At 45.5% G+C, this 18,644-nt stretch overlaps 2 protein-coding genes across 2 annotated transcripts in view; both read right to left on the bottom strand.

The window, feature by feature from the left end:
• Positions 1-18,644, bottom strand: part of CTDSPL (CTD small phosphatase like) — a 137,066-nt gene that overhangs the window by 17,541 nt on the left and 100,881 nt on the right. The gene's annotated exons all lie outside the window — the stretch shown is intronic.
• VILL (villin like) overlaps positions 1-18,644 on the bottom strand; it is a 53,352-nt gene that overhangs the window by 24,376 nt on the left and 10,332 nt on the right. The window contains exons 2-6 of the mRNA XM_083704054.1: positions 9,901-9,980; positions 5,754-5,828; positions 2,617-2,813; positions 954-1,062; positions 12-122 (exon numbers count right to left, since the gene is read on the bottom strand). Coding sequence (XP_083560180.1) covers positions 12-122; positions 954-1,062; positions 2,617-2,813; positions 5,754-5,828; positions 9,901-9,978 — 570 coding nt within the window. The 5' untranslated portion in view covers positions 9,979-9,980. The remainder of the gene's footprint in view (positions 1-11; positions 123-953; positions 1,063-2,616; positions 2,814-5,753; positions 5,829-9,900; positions 9,981-18,644) is intronic.

Below are 18,644 nucleotides of genomic sequence, written 5' to 3'. Positions count from 1 at the left end.
CCAACACTCACCCTTGATTTCTCTGCAACGTTGCACGAGGGACCGTTCCACTGAATCAAGACTTTGCCGAGGTCCAACAGGAAGACGTCGCCTTTGTTGAAGCTGTTCCAGGAGAGATCTACCTGTCAGGAGGAAAAAGAAAAGGGTTTTTTAAAAACAAGAAGCCACAAGAAAGAACGCAGGGTGGTGCGATTAGGGGTGTCAGAAGGCATCGGTTTCCTGTATCTGTCGCAGGCAGTGCCCTTTCCGTTCTGCTGCAATTTGACTTCTGACAAAGCATTTGTCTCATTGTATTCTATGGCAAATTGGGATGCGGGTGGCACTGTGGGTTAAACCACAGAGCCTAGGACTTGTCAATCAGAAGGTCGGCGGTTCGAATCCCCGCGATGGGGTGAGCTCCCATTGCTCAGTCCCTGCTCCTGCCAACCTAGCAGTTCGAAAGCACCTCAAAGTGCAAGTAGATAAATAGGTACCGCTCTGGCAGGAAGGTAAACGGCATTTCCGTGCGCTGGTTTGGTTTTCCAGAAGCGGCTTAGTCATGTTGGCCACACGACCCGGAAGCTGTGCACTGGCTCCCTCGACCAATAAAGCGAGATGAGCGCCGCAACCCCAGAGTCGGCCACGACTGGACCTAACGGTCAGGGGTCCCTTTACCTCATTCTATGGCAAATTTCTACGCAGCTACTTTCTTTGCACCAAAATGAACGGTGTGGGGTAATGTAAAGAATTATGCACCTTTCATTTTAACGAGAAGGAAGCACAATGCTGATTTCTCCCCCCCCCCCAGCCCCCAATCACATATGACTTGCAGAGTGAAAACAACAGCAGCAGCAAATACCAATCACATTCACTGGATTGATTTCTGTTTTGGAAGTGGATGAATAAGCGAACAGGGGCAATTTCTGCCACCATCCAAATGGCAACCAATTCCAGGCTCTCGCTCAGCTCCTTACCTCTGTAGCCGAGACGTGTTTCCTCCCCTTGACGTGAAGGAGGCGTTTGATATTGTACATGTTGGTCTCTACATGCTTGAACCCGGAAGCAACTCCTCCCTTCTTATAGCTGTTGGGGATAAGGAGGTTTTAATAATTGGGGGGGGGGGGGAATGGGGGCATGTGTGCCCGTGGGGTAGGGAGCAAGTGGGCAGTTGAGAACCATGATATCCAGCTCTCCAGTTTCCAAAGTAAGGTTCTAGCACTTGTAGAAAGTGAGATGGAAGGTAAAATATATAGGCACTATTATTCACCTTTTTTGCAGGCGTGAAACTAACCTGCTCCTTATGCCAGTCTTTTACTTTTACTTTGACCCTCCCAGGAAAAATTCCTGCAGGTGCCCATAGGCCTTAAGAGAACAGTAGCTTCTTAATAATAATAATAATAATAATAATAATAATAATAATAATAATTATTATTTACACCCCGCCCATCTGGCTGGGTTTCCCCAGCCACTCTGGGCGGCTTCCAATAGAATATTAAAATACAATAACCTATTAAACATTAAAAGCATCCCTAAACAGGGCTGCCTTCAGATATCTTCTAAAAGTCTGGTAGTTGTTTTTCTATTTCACATCTGGTGGGAGGGTGTTCCACAGGGTGGGCGCCACTACCGAGAAGGCCCTCTGCCTGGTTCCCTGTAACTTAGCTTCTCGCAATGAGGGAACTGCCAGAAGGCCCTCGACGCTGGACCTCAGTGTCCGGGCAGAACAATGGGGGTGGAAATGCTCCTTCAGGTATACTGGACCGAGGCCGTTTAGGGCTTGAAAGGTCAGCACCAACACTTTGATTTGTGCTTGAAAACGTACTGGGAGCCAGTGTAGGTCTTTCAGTACCAGTGTTTTATGGTCTTGGCAGCCGCTCCCAGTCACCAGTCTAGCTGCCGCATTCTGGATTAGTTGTAGTTTCCGGGTCACCTTCAAAGGTAGCCCCACGTAGAGCGCATTGCAGTAGTCCAAGCGAGACACAGGGAACCTGTGGTGTTCCAGATGTGGCTGAACTACAACTCCCAGCAGCCCCAGCAAGCATGGCCAATGACCGGGATGGGGTGGGGAGTTATAGTTCAGCAACATCTGGAGGGCCAAAGGTTCCCCAAACCCGCTGTGGGAGAACAGCAGGCTGAAGCTGTGGACAGGAAGAAGTGAGCCTCGATTCTACACTGTGTGCTGTTGTTAGAATCTTGCCTTTTAAAAATAAAAATAAAAGTTACTAGCCCTTATTGTTGCTCATAGGACTTTTGAATACGGGAATAGTGCAAGAGAAGAAGAGAAGAGTTTGGATTTGATATCCCGTTTTATCACTACCCAAAGGAGTCTCAAAGCGGCTAACATTCTCCTTTCCCTTCCTCCCCCACAACAAACACTCTGTGAGGTGAGTGGGGCTGAGAGACTTCAGAGAAGTGTGACTGGCCCAAGGTCACCCAGCAGCTGCATGTGGAGGAGCGGGGAATCAAACCCGGTTCACCAGATTACGAGTCTATCACTCTTAACCACTACACCACACTGGCTCTTTTTTAAACAAGAGGTTTAAAAAGGAGACAGCCGGTTGCCTGATTCTATCCGTTTTCCCCACAGGACCCCCATTGAAATGAAGTGGGTTCCCCAAGCCTTTCCCCAGCGCTCACATGATGCCATTCTTGAAATAACTTTTAAAGGCTGCCGACTCATGTCCCTGCACTTCTCTGTGCTGGATGGGGTTCCCGCCAAGTAGGTCATCCAGCTGAGTCACGTAGAAAGCAGCCACGCCTTGTTCATCCTGGGAGGAATCGCGCCCAATCCAGTAGTGCAGGTCCGTGGCGAATCCGGAACGTGTCTTTGTGTTCTGCGATGGAATAAATGGAATTACAGAGGGCATAGGTCCATTTCTTGGGACGCGGGTGGCACTGTGGGTTAAACCACAGAGCCTAGGACTTGCCGATCAGAAGGTCGGCGGTTCAAATCCCTGCGACGGGGTGAGCTCTTGTTGCTCGGTCCCTGCTCCTGCCAACCTAGCACTTTGAAAGCACGTCAAAGTGCAAGTAGATAAATAGGTACCGCTCCGGTGGGAAGGAAAACGGCGTTTCCGTGCGCTGCTCTGGTTCGCCGGAAGCGGCTTAGTAATGCTGGCCACATGACCCAGAAGCTGTACGCCGGCTCCCTCGGCCAATAAAGCGAGATGAGCGCCGCAACCTCAGAGTCGGCCATGACTGGACCTAATGGTCAGGCGTCCCTTTACCTTTACCTTTTATGTCCATTTCAGTTCTCCCAGTTTCTCATTTTCCCAGTTTTAAATTCAGTTTTCCACATTTTTACAGGAAGCTGTGATTATTATTATTTAAAAACACACACCCAAATCTTCCTGAAAATTCTTGAGCATTTTGGTGCAAATTCCTCCCCGATAAACACATTTGGGTCTGCTGTTCTGCCTGGCGCATGCATTTTTTTTGCAAGCGCTTTCTCTTAACGCAGTATGTTGTTTTCACAGATATTTTCATCTTTACACACGCTTCCCCTTAATATATGCATTTTTGTAAACACTGGCTGGAAGAACAGCACCGCAAAATTCACGTCGCTGCGAATTTTGAAGGATGCCTTAAATTTTCACATTGCTTCGGGAGATGAGAATGCGATAGATTCGTCTCTGAAGGGAAACTGAGTCAAACTTCTCTCGCCCTCCCATCCCTAGCTGACACAAAAACGAGTAGAAAGCAAATCTCATTTAGCAATAAAATACCGGAGGTGGTTATGAGAGAAGTTTTGAGGTGATCAGAGGCCAGAGTTCCATGTGAAGTGGAATTGAGTGCTAAACCCACTTTGAGAACTGTAGGTTGTTTGGGTCCCCTAACAACCCTCAGCACCTTCAGCAAACTACAGTTCCCAGAACTCTTCTGGGGGGGGCACCATAACTGTTTAAAATGCCATCATGCATGAAGAAGATTGGAAAAAAATAAGGATTATTTGAATAAATATTGTAATATAAATAATTAGAAGTCACTTGAAAGTACCAAATAGGCCTAGGATTAAATTAGGATTAGTTAGAATAGTAAGAAATGAGAATAAGATAGTTAATTGCTGGAATTAATTTCAGTTAAGAATGTTATTGCAGAGCTGTTACATGCAGATATAATGAAATTCAGAAGGGAGGGATCTGAGGAAGTCAATTAACAATGTAAGAGAAATTGGGGGTTTTTAAGGGATAGGCGTTTAAGATCCCATTTTGTTTTTGTTCAACATTGTATTGTGCTTTCTTTGTGTGTTTCCTTTTCTTTTTTCTATGTTATATTTGTTATAATTGTGGGAAATTTATTATTTTTTTAAAAAAATATATAAAATAAAATGCCATCATGCTGCTTTAAACGTAAGGTGCGAATGCGGCTACAATGAAACATACGTGATTTGTCAAGTGAAACCCCTCCCCAGCCTGTGTATTAAAGGTGACCCCCCCGCCATGGGTGAACCCCCCCGGCAGCACCCTTAAGACGGTCTTGAGAGATAGCGCCCTGCGAAGAAGAAAGGGGGGGGGGGAGAGGCGGAAACGCAATACATGCCCCAACATGCACAGCAACCCATTTTCTAGCACCGTCTCGCTCTCCGACAAAGTAAACATTTGCCAAACACCTCCTCAGCGAGGTTACCATAGCGATTGGTATGCCAAGAGGGCAAATTGATGTCCAGAGGGCAAGAGGGAGGAGGGGAACACGGACAGTTTGGCCGCGAACACAGAGAAACAGAGAAGTGGAGCCTTGTTTTCTGACTATGGTGAGATCCGGGGAACTATGCAAACATGGCAAAGGTTTCCAGGGGGATCTTTTTAATTATTATTATTTTTTAAATCAGCCACCAAAACACAAACAGTGAAACCCTCCAATACATTGGGTATACAATATTCAATAATATACATATACAACAACATACATATTCAATAATAGCATATTAAACTTAACCATAAGTACACTTCTATATAGGGACGCAGGTGGCGCTGTGCGTTAAACCACAGAGCCTAGGGCTTGCCGATCAGAAGGTCGGCGGTTCGAATCCCCGCAACGGGGTGAGCTCCTGTTGTTCGGTCCCTGCTCCTGCCAACCTAGCAGTTCGAAAGCACGTCAAAGTGCAAGTAGATAAATAGGGACTGCTGCGGCGGGAAGGTAAACGGCGTTTCCGTGCACTGCTCTGGTTTGCCAGAAGCGGCTGAGTCATGCTGGCCACATGACCCGGAAGCTGTACGCCAGCTCCCTCAGCCAATAAAGCGAGATGAGCACCACAACCCCAGAGTCGGTCACGACTGGACCTAATGGTCCCTTTACCTTTACCTTTAAGCTACTGAAGGTAATGGGGCCCTTTATATGTCCAGCTGTCCTTTGTCAACAACAACAAATTATTGCAGTTTTTTGTGCTGAACATATGCTCTATGGTAATTTATGGACCCAGCAGGTATCTAAAGCCATTTGCAGATAACAAAATATGTATTTAATGAAAGAAATTGTTGAACTGAAATACAATTAAGAAGAAGTACATTAATAGTGATGGGGGGGCAAATGAGTGGGGCCCTAAGCTATAGCTTGTTTAGCTTATACGTAAATCCGGCACTGTGCCTGTCGCACAAACAGATAAACCCTGCAATGTGGCTACTTTGTGCATAAAGAAGATTGGCTACCTGGTTGTGGACACGATTCTTGCATTGCAGGAGGATGGGCTAGATGACCCTCGGGTCCCTTGCAACTCCACGGTTCTGTGATTGTATGATTCATTCCCACCCTATGGCACCATTAGCAGAGCTACTTACGTTTAAGATGATGTAACAGTCCCCTTCAAAAAAGCTCCCGTAGGCCTTCTCAGGAAGAGGCACCATTTTCATTTTCTAAAATAATAACAACAAACAATAGAAGCATAAAAATCCAGTTAAGAAGATATGCAGAGATAGGGTGACAGCCTTCGCTGTAGGAGATTCAGTTCTACAGCCAAAAGGTGGGGAGATTGCTAAGAAAACGTTAATAAGTCCACAAACAATTTATATAAAATAACATGAACACAAGGAATCCAACATGTTTAAATAACAGTAGCAGTTGTTGTTGTTTTTAGTGATTCATTGTGTTTTAGAATACATCAATCTCAAGCTTATGTGCAAGGACAGTTCTTTAAACCGTGTTAGTAGTTTAACTTTTGAATGCTTTAAAGTATGGCTGTAAAATTTTATGGATTTTATTGTTTTATCTTTTTGTAACCTGCTTCAAAGTCCCCCACCTACAATCAAGGGGTGTATAATTTTTGTGAAATAGATAAGCAAACCTCGCTGCAAAACCCCCTCCCTCCCTCCTTGCCAAAGTTTCCGCAAATGGAGGCTCAACATACACATTTGGAAGATCTCACACATCCTTCTCGGCTTAATTAATCGTGAAATGTTTTCCGCTTCACCTCTAGCACAAATTGCAAAACTGGACAAACTTGTTCGGCAGAGAAGCAGGAACAAACGATGAACTGACTTCTCCGACTTCAGCCTAGGTCACGAAAGGGTGGAGGCAGGTGTGCTTGTACATTTGGGCCTGTAAAATGGCAAGCCCAGATTCTTCCCTTTTTTAAAGCATTCTGGATTGATCTGGCAAGACTTTGGTACAGTGGGCCAAAGTTAACCAAAGACAACTTAAAGTCAAGTAGAAATTTCATCACCACAGCCTTTTAAACATAGGGAGTATTGTTTTTCGTTTGTTACTACGTTCTGCATTTTTGCCGTTTTATTTTGTAAACCGCCCTGTGATTCTCAGACAAAGGGCAGAATGGAAATGTAATGAAACAAGAAGCAAATGAAAATCCCATAGCAAACGATTCCAGAAGCAGAACAACGAGTCCTATCTTTATTTCTGGCAGAGTTCAGCTGCTTTCAACTGCTGGGTGACAGGCAGAAATCAAAAGGGTGAACCTTCACCCAAATCCTTTCCATTCCAAAGGGTGGCTGGCTATCACACTGTTATGAAAGCAAACTTGTAAGCCTGCTCCAGGGGAGCTTTTATGGGTGAGAGTTAATTTCAGTGCAATAATGTACTAAACCTAACCAACCTAGGCCAATGATTGAGGACTAGTAAATTTGTGGACTCACTTGCAAGGCTGGACATTTAAAAAAAATAAATCCATTTCAGAGATGGAGGACTGAGGTCCATCTCCAGCCATCTGTTCCTTTGGACAGAATGTTTGCAGAATTCTTTAGAGAGCTGCTAGCCTTTACACCAAGGCACAAGGAAACCAAGACCGATGATCTGGGAAGAATGAAGTTGCTGTTCTGGGCAGCTTGGGAACAGACTCCCAGGAGGCAGCTTTCGAACCCAGAGCCAATTTACATGGAGCTCATATGCATTTCAGGGTTTTGACTAGCCAGCACATGCCTAGGCTGTGGCCAAGCAGGAATGCTAGGGAGTGAAGCTGTCATGAAGCTGTCATGAAGTCCATGAAGTCCATGTCATGAAGTCCTCCTTATCTGGAGGCGTAAGAAAAACGTTTTTGGAAGAGCTGTAATAATATGCTCATCTTCTTTCTCACCAATTGGCAGACATCACCTTCTTGAAATTTCCAGAAGCTTGCATTCAGAAGCATTGCTCCCCCCAGTTGTAGAGGCAGAGCCATCCTATAGGGTTGCCATATTTCAATAAGCGAGCTTTTTTAAGAGAGAAATTGCCCCAAAACAACACGACTGACATCGCTTGTAACCCTACATCATGGCTAGAGGCCATGAATAGCTTACTCCTCCAATAACATCTGGTGACCTGCGGGTTCCCCACCCCAGATTAACAAACTGTAGAAGGACCAAAACAACACATTGTTCACCAGTCAGGTTAGCCTAAAGGTCACTTTTGTTGTTTAGTCAAGTCTGACTCTTCGTGACCCCATGGACCAGAGCACGCCAGGCATTTCTGTCTTCCACTGCCTCCCGCAGTTTGGTCAAACTCATGTTGGTAGCTTCAAGAACACTGTCCAACCATCTCGTCCTCTGTTGTCCCCTTCTCCTCAGGGTCTTTTCCAGGAGGTCTTCTCTTCTCATGAGGTGGCCAAAGTATTGGAGCCTTAGCTTCAGGATCTGTCCTTCCAGTGAGCACTCAGGGCTGATTTCCTTCAGAATGGAGAGGTTTGATCTTCTTGTAGTCCATGGGTCTCTCAAGAGTCTCCTCCAGCGCCATAATTCAAAAGCATCCATTCTTCGGCGATCAGCCTTCTTTATGGTCCAGCTCTCACTTCCCTGTTGCAAAGGTGTTGTTGTTGTTGTTGTTGTTGTTGTTTTAGCTGCTGCTGTTGTTGTTACAGTTTATATACTGCCCTTTACCAAAAGATCTCAGGGCAGTGCACAACATTAAAAACACATTACGAAACATCAACAATAAAACATAGTTGAAAACACAGTAAAAACCATATTGGCAGACATAATAACAGTCCTGTTTTGTATGATTACATGTGCAATCACAGTGTTTGTGTTATTCAACATGTGCGTATGAGAAATGCATCCGGAAAACAAAATGTATTGAGGAGTTTAGCTATCTGACAAGGACTCCTTCCTGCCTCTGTTCCTTCCACCTCCCTCGCTCTTGTGAACTTTTTCGATGGTGTGAGAACAGTCTTAGATGACTTGAGAACATTGGCAGGAGGTGAAACTCCACACACAGCTGCCTTAATCAGATGTGGAGGATAATGCTGGGTATCTTCTTTGATGTTGGGCATTGTTTTGAGAAAGTGAGGCATTGGCAGGGGGTGGCTATCTATAAAATCGGACGGTTTGGGCAGAGTTTGGGCAGAGTTTGGGCAGAGTTTCTTCCAAGCTTGTGCAGAGACTGGTCGGCCACTGGGCCGTGCAAACTGAGGCTACCTGGGGAAGCCGCTTCTTTGCTTCTTGACGGCTTCCAAGTGGCAGATTGAAGTAAGTGCTTAAGTGCTTGGTATGTATACAGTGGTGCCCTGCAAGACGAATGCCTCGCAAGACGAGAAACTCGCTAGACGAAAGAGTTTTCCGTTTTTGAGGTGCTTCGCAAGACGAATTTCCCTATGGGCTTGCTTCGCAAGACGAAAACGTCTTGCGAGTTCTTGCGAGTTTTCCCCCTTCCCCCCCTTTTTCTAAGCCACTAAGCTGCTAAGCCGCTAATAGGCGTGCTTCACAAGACGAAAAAACCGCAAGACGAAGAGACTCGCGGAACAAATTAACTTCGTCTTGCGAGGCACCACTGTATATTGCTTGCTGTTTTAGAATAAAGCCTTTCATCTTTTCACTCACTTGTGTAGTTTGCATTGCTTCTGAATCTCATTTTGAAAGAACCACCTTGCCTTTGGCAAGACAGTATGTTCAGCTAATTCATGTATAATTTAACAACCCAATTAAAATGAAAAGGTGAGCTCTGCCACACGACCTTTTCATCAAGCATTTATCCTGATTTGCTTGCCCAAAGCTTACGCGGCAGTTAGATTTTACTGAGCTTTTGTTCTGATTTGTCTGTGGGGAGTACCGTATATATGACAATGAGCATTCGTCTCAAAATAATAATAATAATAATAATAATAATAATAATAATAATAATATACTTATACCCGGCCCATCCGGCTGGGTTTCCCCAGCCACTCTGGGCGGCTTCCAACAAAATATTAAAATACAATAGTCCGTCAAACATTAAAAGCTTCCCTAAGCAGGGCTGCCTTCAGATGTCTTCAGATTCGCCTGTGAGGTGTTTCTACAACTTCCCATAAATCATTTGTTCATTCCACACTTCTCAAGGGCATTCTCCCGTCACTTTCCTAACCGCAAAAATCCCACACTCGGATTCACTTCAGTTGCACAAACTGATATTTCTGCTATGCGCCTGAGTCTCTCCTGCAAAATACTAACAGCCTGAGGAGTAGACACCGTGTTGTATCACCCTGCAAAAAATACAGGCGATGTATGGAGGATGCCAGCTGTACTGTACCTCTATGGTCCATATCTGGAGGCCTGGCTTCCTCTCAATAGTGGGGAGTCCCACGTCTGCTTCAGCGTCAGCCATCATTACTGCAAAAAAAGAAAAAAGAGGAGGTGAAGGTTTTCTTTTTAAAAAGTACACATTTTGATGAAATGAAAGCCAGCAAGGTCTCATGGTTGGAGTGTTGGGCTAGGATCTGGGAGACCAGGGTTCAAAGCCCCACTTGGCCATGACACTCACTGGGTGCCCTTGGGCCACTCACTGCCTCTCAGCCTAGCCTACCTCACAGGGTTGTTGTGGGGAGTAAATGAGGAGGGGGAAAACTGTGGATGCCACCTTGAGCAACTTGGAGGGGAAAAAAAGGTGAGATACAAATGCAATAAAATAATTACATAAATGCATAAATGATGGGGGGAAATCCAGTTCAATTTATTTCATTAGTGGGGGTCCATGAATAATCAGTTTAGAGGTCCCGGGCCCTAAGGAAGTCAGATTATCCTCCACCAGGGCCAGGGCCTTCTCAGTGATGGCTCCAACCTGGTGGAATGCTCTGTCCCAGGAGACCAGGGCCCTGCAGGATTTAACCTCCTTCCACATGGCCTATAAGACAGAGCTATTCCGCCTGGCTTTCAGTTTGAACTCAGCCTGATCTTTTATTCCCCTTCCTTCCCTCCCCCTCCCCTTTTTATGAAGATTATCCGCTCTGGGATCCCACAGCTAATTCTCCCCTGGTCTCCTCGCTGGCCCAAATAAGACTAACTTAGCCAGCTAGCCCTAGTGACCATCCAAAGTTTATTGGATGGATTTCCCCCCTAAATTGATTTTTGAATTCTGAATTTATTGTTATTCACGTTTTATACTGTATTTTATGCTGTTTTTTGTTGCATCAAATGTTTTAAATTTGTTGTTGGATGCCCCGAGCCTGGTTTTCTGGACCGGGAAGGGCGGGGTACATATAAAAAAAATATTTATTATTTATTATTTTAGCATCTTTTATTCAGGAATGGCAAACAGTATCATGAGCTCTGTTGCCAACATTTCAAGCAGGCAGCAGGGGGAATGATCAGCTGCCAATTGCTGCAGATCAAACTACAGTGATACCTTGGTTCCCAAACTTAATCCATTCTGGAGTCCGTTCCAAAACCAAAGCGTGCATTCCCATGGAAAGTAATGCAAAATGGATCAATCTGTTCCAGACTTTTAAAAAGAACCCCTAAAGCAGCAATTTAACATGAATTTTTCTATCTAACAAGACCATTGATCCATACAAAGAAAGAAATAATCAATGTATTGTACTATAAAATAAATAAGACAGTATTGTAGTTGATAAAAAATAAAATAAAATTCTTACGGGCACTGATAGTCATTGTTTCGATGGGGGGCTTTTATCCATTTCTGCAGTCACACAATCAATCAATCAATCAGTAGCTGAACTGGGTAACACAGTCACAAAAACAGGTCACAGCCAAATAAACAAAAAAGCCACACAAACAAAAATGCAATTTTTTTTTTAGCAAAAACAAAAGCTCCAAATATCACCTCTGTTTTTGTGTGAGTACGAGGGACTCAACATCCGACAGACTCAACAGGAAGCCTCTAACTACCAGCGGGGGACTCAATTTAAAAACCAAACACACTCAACAGGAAGCGGAACATGTTCAGCTTCCAAGGCAAAGTTCACAAACCGGAACACCTACTTCTGGGTTTGCAGCATTCTTAATCCAAGTTGTTCATAAACTAAGCTGTTTTAAAAGCAAGGTACCACTGTACTATTAAACACGCAGTAACAAGGGCCAGTTGAACACCTGACCTCCCTAATCAATACATCAAGAATGGTTTCCTAGAAGGTAATTTTTACAGCCTTCCCTTCTCCAAACTTTTGCATTTGTTTCTGATTTATTTTTTAGTCCTCCCGAAAATTCGTTAGCATTTTAATGCAAATTTCTCCTAACACACACCCTTCACATGCAATTTTCCCGATACACACATTTTTACAGTAAGCTGAAGTAAATTTCTCCCCATCCCTTTGCCAGAGGTATACAGTGGTACCTCAGGTTAAGTACATAATTCATTCCGGAGGTCTGTACTTAACCTGAAACTGTTCTTAACCTGAAGTGCCACTTTAGCTAATGAGGCCTCCTGCTGCCGCCGTGCCGGCGGAGCACAATTTCTGTTCTCATCCTGAAGCAAAGTTCTTAACCTGAAGCACTATTTCTGGGTTAGCGGAGTCTGTAACCTGAAGCGTATGTAACCTGAGGTACCACTGTACTGTCATTGCATATGGAAGCTCCAAACCTAGATGGAATGGCTGATAGCCACCAGCGCACTGATTCTCCAAGATTTTTGTCAGCCTTTCCCAAAACCAGCATGCAGAACAACATCCTGAAGCAAAAGGATCCGCAGCGAAGGATGAGTCAGTGGTGTAGCGTGGGTTGTCAGCACCCGGGGCAAGGCAAGTAATTTGCACCCCCTAACCCGTGGATTTGTGCCCCCTAACCCGTGGATTTGCGCCCCCTAACCATAACCCCCAGATGTTGCGCCCGGTGCGGCCGGCCCCCCCTGCACCCCCACGCTACGCCACTGGGATGAGTAGCCTTGCAAATCATTTATCCCAAACTTTTATAGTTCCAGAAAAGTCTCCAAGCTGAAATTCCTCACGGCAGACCGGAAGCATTTCAGAATAAAAAGTTGGACTCGCCTAATAGCCTTAGAAGCTTCTATTTTAATGCTGTTCCCTTGATCCTGTCACCTGTTTCAGATTTGCTTGTCGTCAAGCAAACAAACAGATAGACACACGAAACTCCGTTGCATTTCATTCTCCCATCAGCATTCTTTGCACATTTAAATTCTGCATTGATCTGAGGCTATCCTTCCTGTTTGCACTGTTTCCTGGTTTTTTGTTAAGGTGTTTGAAATGACAGCCAGTAATGCTCCCATGTTCCAAACAGCATAGGCAGAAGGTCAAACCGTTTTTCTGGCATGAGCTGCAACAGGAAATAGGTGGGAGGAAGACACACTGTCTCTGAATCACTGCAAACAATTTCTTCGCTTCTCCTTTTCTGTGGAATTGACATTGATCCTTATTTCAGAGGAACTAATCAACTCATCAGTGACAAGCTGTTGTGGTTTGAGGTTTCATCCACCCAGTGCTTTTTTCCTAAAAATATATATATTTACGGGTATTCTCATTTTCCTGTTGTTGTTGTTTAGTCGTTTAGTCGTGTCCGACTCTTCGTGACCCCCTGGACCAGAGTACGCCAGGCACTCCTGTCTTCCACTGCCTCCTGCAGTTTGGTCAAGCTCATGTTCGTAGCTTCAAAAACACTATCCAACCATCTCATCCTCTGTCGTCCCCTTCTCCTTGTGCCCTCCATCTTCCCCAACATCAGGGTCTTTTCCAGGGAGTCTTCTCTTCTCATGAGGTGGCCAAAGTATTGGAGCCTCAACTTCACGATCTGTCCTTCCAGTGAGCACTCAGGGCTGATTTCCTTCAGAATGGAGAGGTTTGATCTTCTTGCAGTCCATGGGACTCTCAAGAGTCTCCTCCAGCACCATAATTCAAAAGCATCAATTCTTCAGTGATCAACCTTCTTTATGGTCCAGCTCTCACTTCTATACATCACTACTGGGAAAACCATAGCTTTAACTATATGGACCTTTGTTGGCAAGGTGATGTCTCTGCTTTTTAAGATGCTGTTTAGGTTTGTCATTGCTTTTCTCCCAAGAAACATATTGAAATACTGCCCTTCAATGAGGCCAAACTTAGATTCACAAAATGTTTAGGGGTCTTCTTCTTCTTCTTCTTTGGCGATCCCTCATAGCCGAGTAAGATTGTCTTCCATAAACACGGTTTTAATAATGAGTCCATAAGTGATTGTGGAGGCCAATTCTGGATCCACACCTCCTTCCACAGTGGGGACATTGGTTCCTGGGCGGGAGTTGATCACGGTGTGGATTTGCCAAGCGTGCCTTCCTCTTAGCACGTTTCTCCCTTGCGCCCTGAGTTTGAGTGTCTTCAAAGCCCATGACTCCTTTGGGAAAGGCTGTTCTCCAACTGGAGTGCTTGCAGGCCAGTGTTTCCCAATTGTTGGTCAAAATGCTGCACCAACAAGTATAAAATAACCCCTCTGCAGCACCACAAATCCAACTCAATGTTTAGGGGTATGTGTACCCCCGTGTACCCCCAGAAAAAGCATTGCATCCACCCACAGGAACCTGCCTTGCACCGAGTTCAAATCTGTGGACCATCCATCTCTGTACTGAATGCACCAAGGGGGCAGCAAACACAATGCTTTCCAAATGCCTCCAGCTTCCAACAGCCCCAGCCAGGCATGCCGGGTTCCGCCCCACATTTGGAGTTCCTGGTGTGTGTGTGTGTGACATCATGCACATTGCACCTGTGATGTCACATAGTGCGACATGGCTCAAAGCTGTGGGTGTGGGGGATTCCCTGGTCCTGAATGGGGTAACTGTGCCCCTGAAGGACCAGGTGTGCAGCTGTCCATGGAGGCGCAGGTCAATTCTGTGTCCAGGGCAGCTGTCTACCAGCTCCATCCTATCTGCCCGCAGACTGTCTCTCCAGAGTGGTGCATGCTCTAGTTATCTCACGCTTGGACTACTGCACTGCGCTCTATGTGGGGCTACCTTTGAAGGTGACCTGGAAACTGCAATTAATCCAGAATGCGGCAGCTAGACTGGTGACTGGTAGTGGCCACCGGGACAACATAACACCAGTCCTAAGAGATCTGCATTGGCTCCCAGTGCGTTTCCAAGCACAATTCAAAGCGTTGGTGCTGACCTTTAAAGCCCTAAATGACCTTGGTCCTGTATACCTGAAGGAGTGTCTCCACCCTCATCATTCAGCCCAGACACTGAGGTCCAGCTCTGAGGGCCTTCTGGTGGTTCCCTCATTGCGAGAAGTGAGGTTACAGGGAACCAGACAGAGGGCCTTCTCGGTAGTGGCGCCCACCCTGTGGAACACCCTCCCTTCAAATGTGAAGGAAATAAGCCTATCCTATTTTTAAAAGACATCTGAAGGCAGCCCTGTTTAGGGAAGTTTTTAATATTTAATGCTGTATTGTTTTGAACACAAGATTGGGAGCCGACCAGAGTGGCTGGGGAAACTCAGCCAGATGGGTGGGGTATAAATAATAAATTATTATTATTATTATTATTATTATTATTATTATTATTATTATTATTATATATTGTTATGCATGATGTCACATGGTGTGATGGGCCCCATTGCGCCTTGGTGTCTGACATCACATGCAAGACGCACTGGATCGCCCAGCCGGGCACCCACAGTCAAAGGATTTTGGGTCCCTTGGCACCCAGCCCCCCCCCGAGATGGTGCCAATGGCCCCAGCCAACATGGCCAATGGCCAGGGATGATGGGAGTTGTAGTCTGACACCATCCAGAGGGTGCCATATTGGCTGCACTTGGTCTATGCCAGGCTTCCTCAGCCTCGGCCCTTCAGATGTTTTTGGCCTACAACTCCCATGATCCCTAGATAGCAGGACCAGTGGTCAGGGATGATGGGAATTGTAGTCTCAAAACATCTGGAGGGCTGAGGTTGAGGAAGCCTGGTCTATGCTGACTGGGAGGTGCTCTGCAGGATTTCAGACAGGATTCCTTCCTATCTCCTGCGATCTGGCCCCTGTAGCTGCAAGTCAGGCTCTTCTGCATTCAAATCATACACTCCATACCGTTCCTCAGATGAAAACAGGGACATTTCTCATGCCCCCCCACCTCAAGTGACCCCACCTTGATCCCCTCCATTTTTCAGCAGATGAAGAGGGGCGAATGCCAACGCCGCTTCACCAATGAGACACAGCACACCCGCCCTCCACCGTCCTGAGAAAATCCCCTAACCCTGATTTTATTTTTATTTTGTCCTTTGGTAGATTTGCAGAAAAGAAGGACACACACTAAGAAATTAATTTAAGAAAGGGGCAAGATTAGATGCGGTCACACACAAAAACACACAACAACATAGGGCACATGTCAGCTTAAATGCGTGTGAGATTCTGATTCCCAGGGGGAGAGAGTGGTCAAACTGTTTCCCCTTCTTTGTACAACCAAGCTGGATCCCTCAACTTCTTGTGCTGTCCTTCAGAGACTTAGGCCGCACCTGCGCAGAGCATTTTAAGCAGTATCACAGCACTTTAAACAGCCACACTCATACCATACACTGAAAGCACTATGATGCTGCTTTAAACCATAAAGTATTCTGGGAGTTGTAGGTAGTTACAAACTCTGGGAGTTGTCACGAGACCCCTATTGCCCTCACAAAGCAACAATTTCCTGAGTTCCCTGGGAAAAGGGATTGACTGTTAAAACTGGTAGTTCTGTGAGGGGATTAGGGGCTCTCCCGGCAACTCTGAACCAACCACAACTCCCATAATTCTTTGGGGGGGAAGCCATGCTTGTTTAAAGTGGCATCATAGAGCCGGTTTCCCCAAACTTGAGAAGTCCGCTGTTGCTGGACTACAATTCCCACCATCCCTGACCACTGGTCCTGCTCTCTATGGATGATGGGAGCTGTAGTCCAACAACAGCTGGAGATCCAAGTTTGGGAAGCCCTGTTAAACGTATGCTGTGAATGTGGCCTTGGACAACATGAAGACACAGCCTTCCTGCCGTACTCCACAGGGAATGCCTTTTTAAATTATTTCCCCCTCTCCTCCCTATTCCAGTAAAACAGCCCCGAGCACGCTCATCGCTTTCAGTTTGCCCTATTAAAACTTGCCCTTGAGGATTAAAATTGGCCCCCAGTGATACTGCTAGAAATGTGCAGATGGGGCCGTATAACATTTTTGAACCTCACATCTTGTTTGACCCTGAGGTGTGGCTGGCTCTGCTTGGCTTGCTGGACTCAAGGTGCCAACACACCTTGCCATCTTTCTTTCCGGCTGCCCAGCCATTCACGGGACGTTAACTGTGTTGCGAGGTGCAGCCGACTTCACAGTTTTATTGTCAGGTTTCTGTCAACTAAAATCCCTGAGAATTTCCTCGGCTTAAGCCCCTCCCTTCCCCACCCTCCTCTCCTAAGCTGGCTCTTTGTGCCCAGGGATACGGGGAAGAGAGTTGCCTCACATGAAAGTCACGCCTGCAATTTCAAGACGCAAGTAAACAGAGGCGAGAGGAAACTGGTCTGAGTCCGTAACCCCACACAAAACCCAGAGCTGAGAGGGTTGTTTGCTTAAGGACTGGCTTTCCACTGAGGAGAAAGGCCTTCAGAGATATTGTGTGGTACGGTCCTCCCTGGAGGCCATACCACTTCAGAATGAGAGGAGAAGCCAATTCTGAACAGTCTCCAATATAATAAAGCTCATACGTTAGGTTGTGGCCTAGTCCTCCCTTGATCCCTGAAGGGCCATAGCTCAGTGGAGGAGCTTTTGCCTTGAATGTAGGTTCAATTCCCAGCATCTCCAGGTAGGAATGTCCTCTGCTTGAGACCATGGACAGTCACTGCTAGTCAGTGTAGATGACACTGCACTGGATGGACCAATTGTTTGACTCAGTCTGAGGTAGCTTCCTATGTTCCAATAGTTTACAGTAGGATGGAGGAACCTGTGGTTCTTTAGATGTTGTTGGACTACAACTCCCATCATCCCTGGCCACTGACCATGCTGACTGGGGCTGATGGGTAGTAGAGTCTAGTAACATCTGGAGGGCCACAGGTTTCTCAACCCTGGTTTACAATACTGGTTTCAAGCATCCAGCTACTGCATCAAATAAAGTAAATGATACAGCCCCAATATTGATGGTGGTGTGGTAAAACTCTGACCCGGTTCAGATGATCTTATTTAAGCTTTATAAGCCAAGATATGAATGAGTCCTTTGCCCACAGCCCCTTTGTTCCCCCCTAAGTGCATAATGCAACCTGAATGCAATAATGAAGTCTCTAACCAACCACAGTTTCCTGTTTCATCTTAACTGAGAAACCATGGTCACCAACTTCACAACAAGCCCATATCCTTAACCAGGGTTTGGAGTTGGTTTAGGATCCTGGTTTGTTTCCAAGTTCAGATAAAATGGATAACTTTGCTGAATTGTGGCTTGCAAGAAAGGAAGAGGGAAGAGGCCTCACACACAACCTAAAGGCTTGCTAATATTTCGGGTCATTAAGCCAAGATATGGTGATCTAATTACTTCTGTCTACAAAATACTTCAGGACTCTCTGCTTGTTACCTAGATTATTCCACAGATTCTGAGCATGTGGAAGTCCACACTGATGGAAACCTGTCACCCTTAACTATACTTTTTAAAAGTTAGTTTTTTTCTGTGTGCAAAATCTGGTACCAATATTTTATTGAGGTCAATAATGTCATACCCAGCACCCAGATGAGTGGAGGTCCTGGAAATACAAATCTTGTCATTCCATACAAAGTAGACTTTCCAGCTACTATTTAACCTTTCTCTGCTATATATCAGGAATTATGCATTTCTAAGCAGCTAGAATACTTTTGTCGCTTGGGGCAGGAGAATTTCTGAATGCCCAGGTCAAAACAAAGTAAGGATTATTTTGGAAAACGGGACAAGAAAATGGGCATATGGAAAAGTCACAAAGCAACAAGAATTTGCATTCCGTCCTGTCCAGACCAGGACATTGTCCAAGTCAAAATATATTTTGGGTGGTGGTGGGGAAGGAATTCTTCTGAATGTTCTTAAAACTGAAGAGAGAGAGAAAGAAAGTCTTCCCTTCTCAACTCTCTTTTCAAGTCTCTGTAACACTAGGGAGTTGTGG

Source organism: Podarcis gaigeae, assembly GCF_964106915.1.
Source record: "Podarcis gaigeae genome assembly, chromosome: 12".
NCBI lineage: Eukaryota > Metazoa > Chordata > Lepidosauria > Squamata > Lacertidae > Podarcis > Podarcis gaigeae.
The sequence above is the reverse complement of the archived record's forward strand: the minus strand, read 5'-3'. Positions and strand labels throughout refer to the sequence as shown.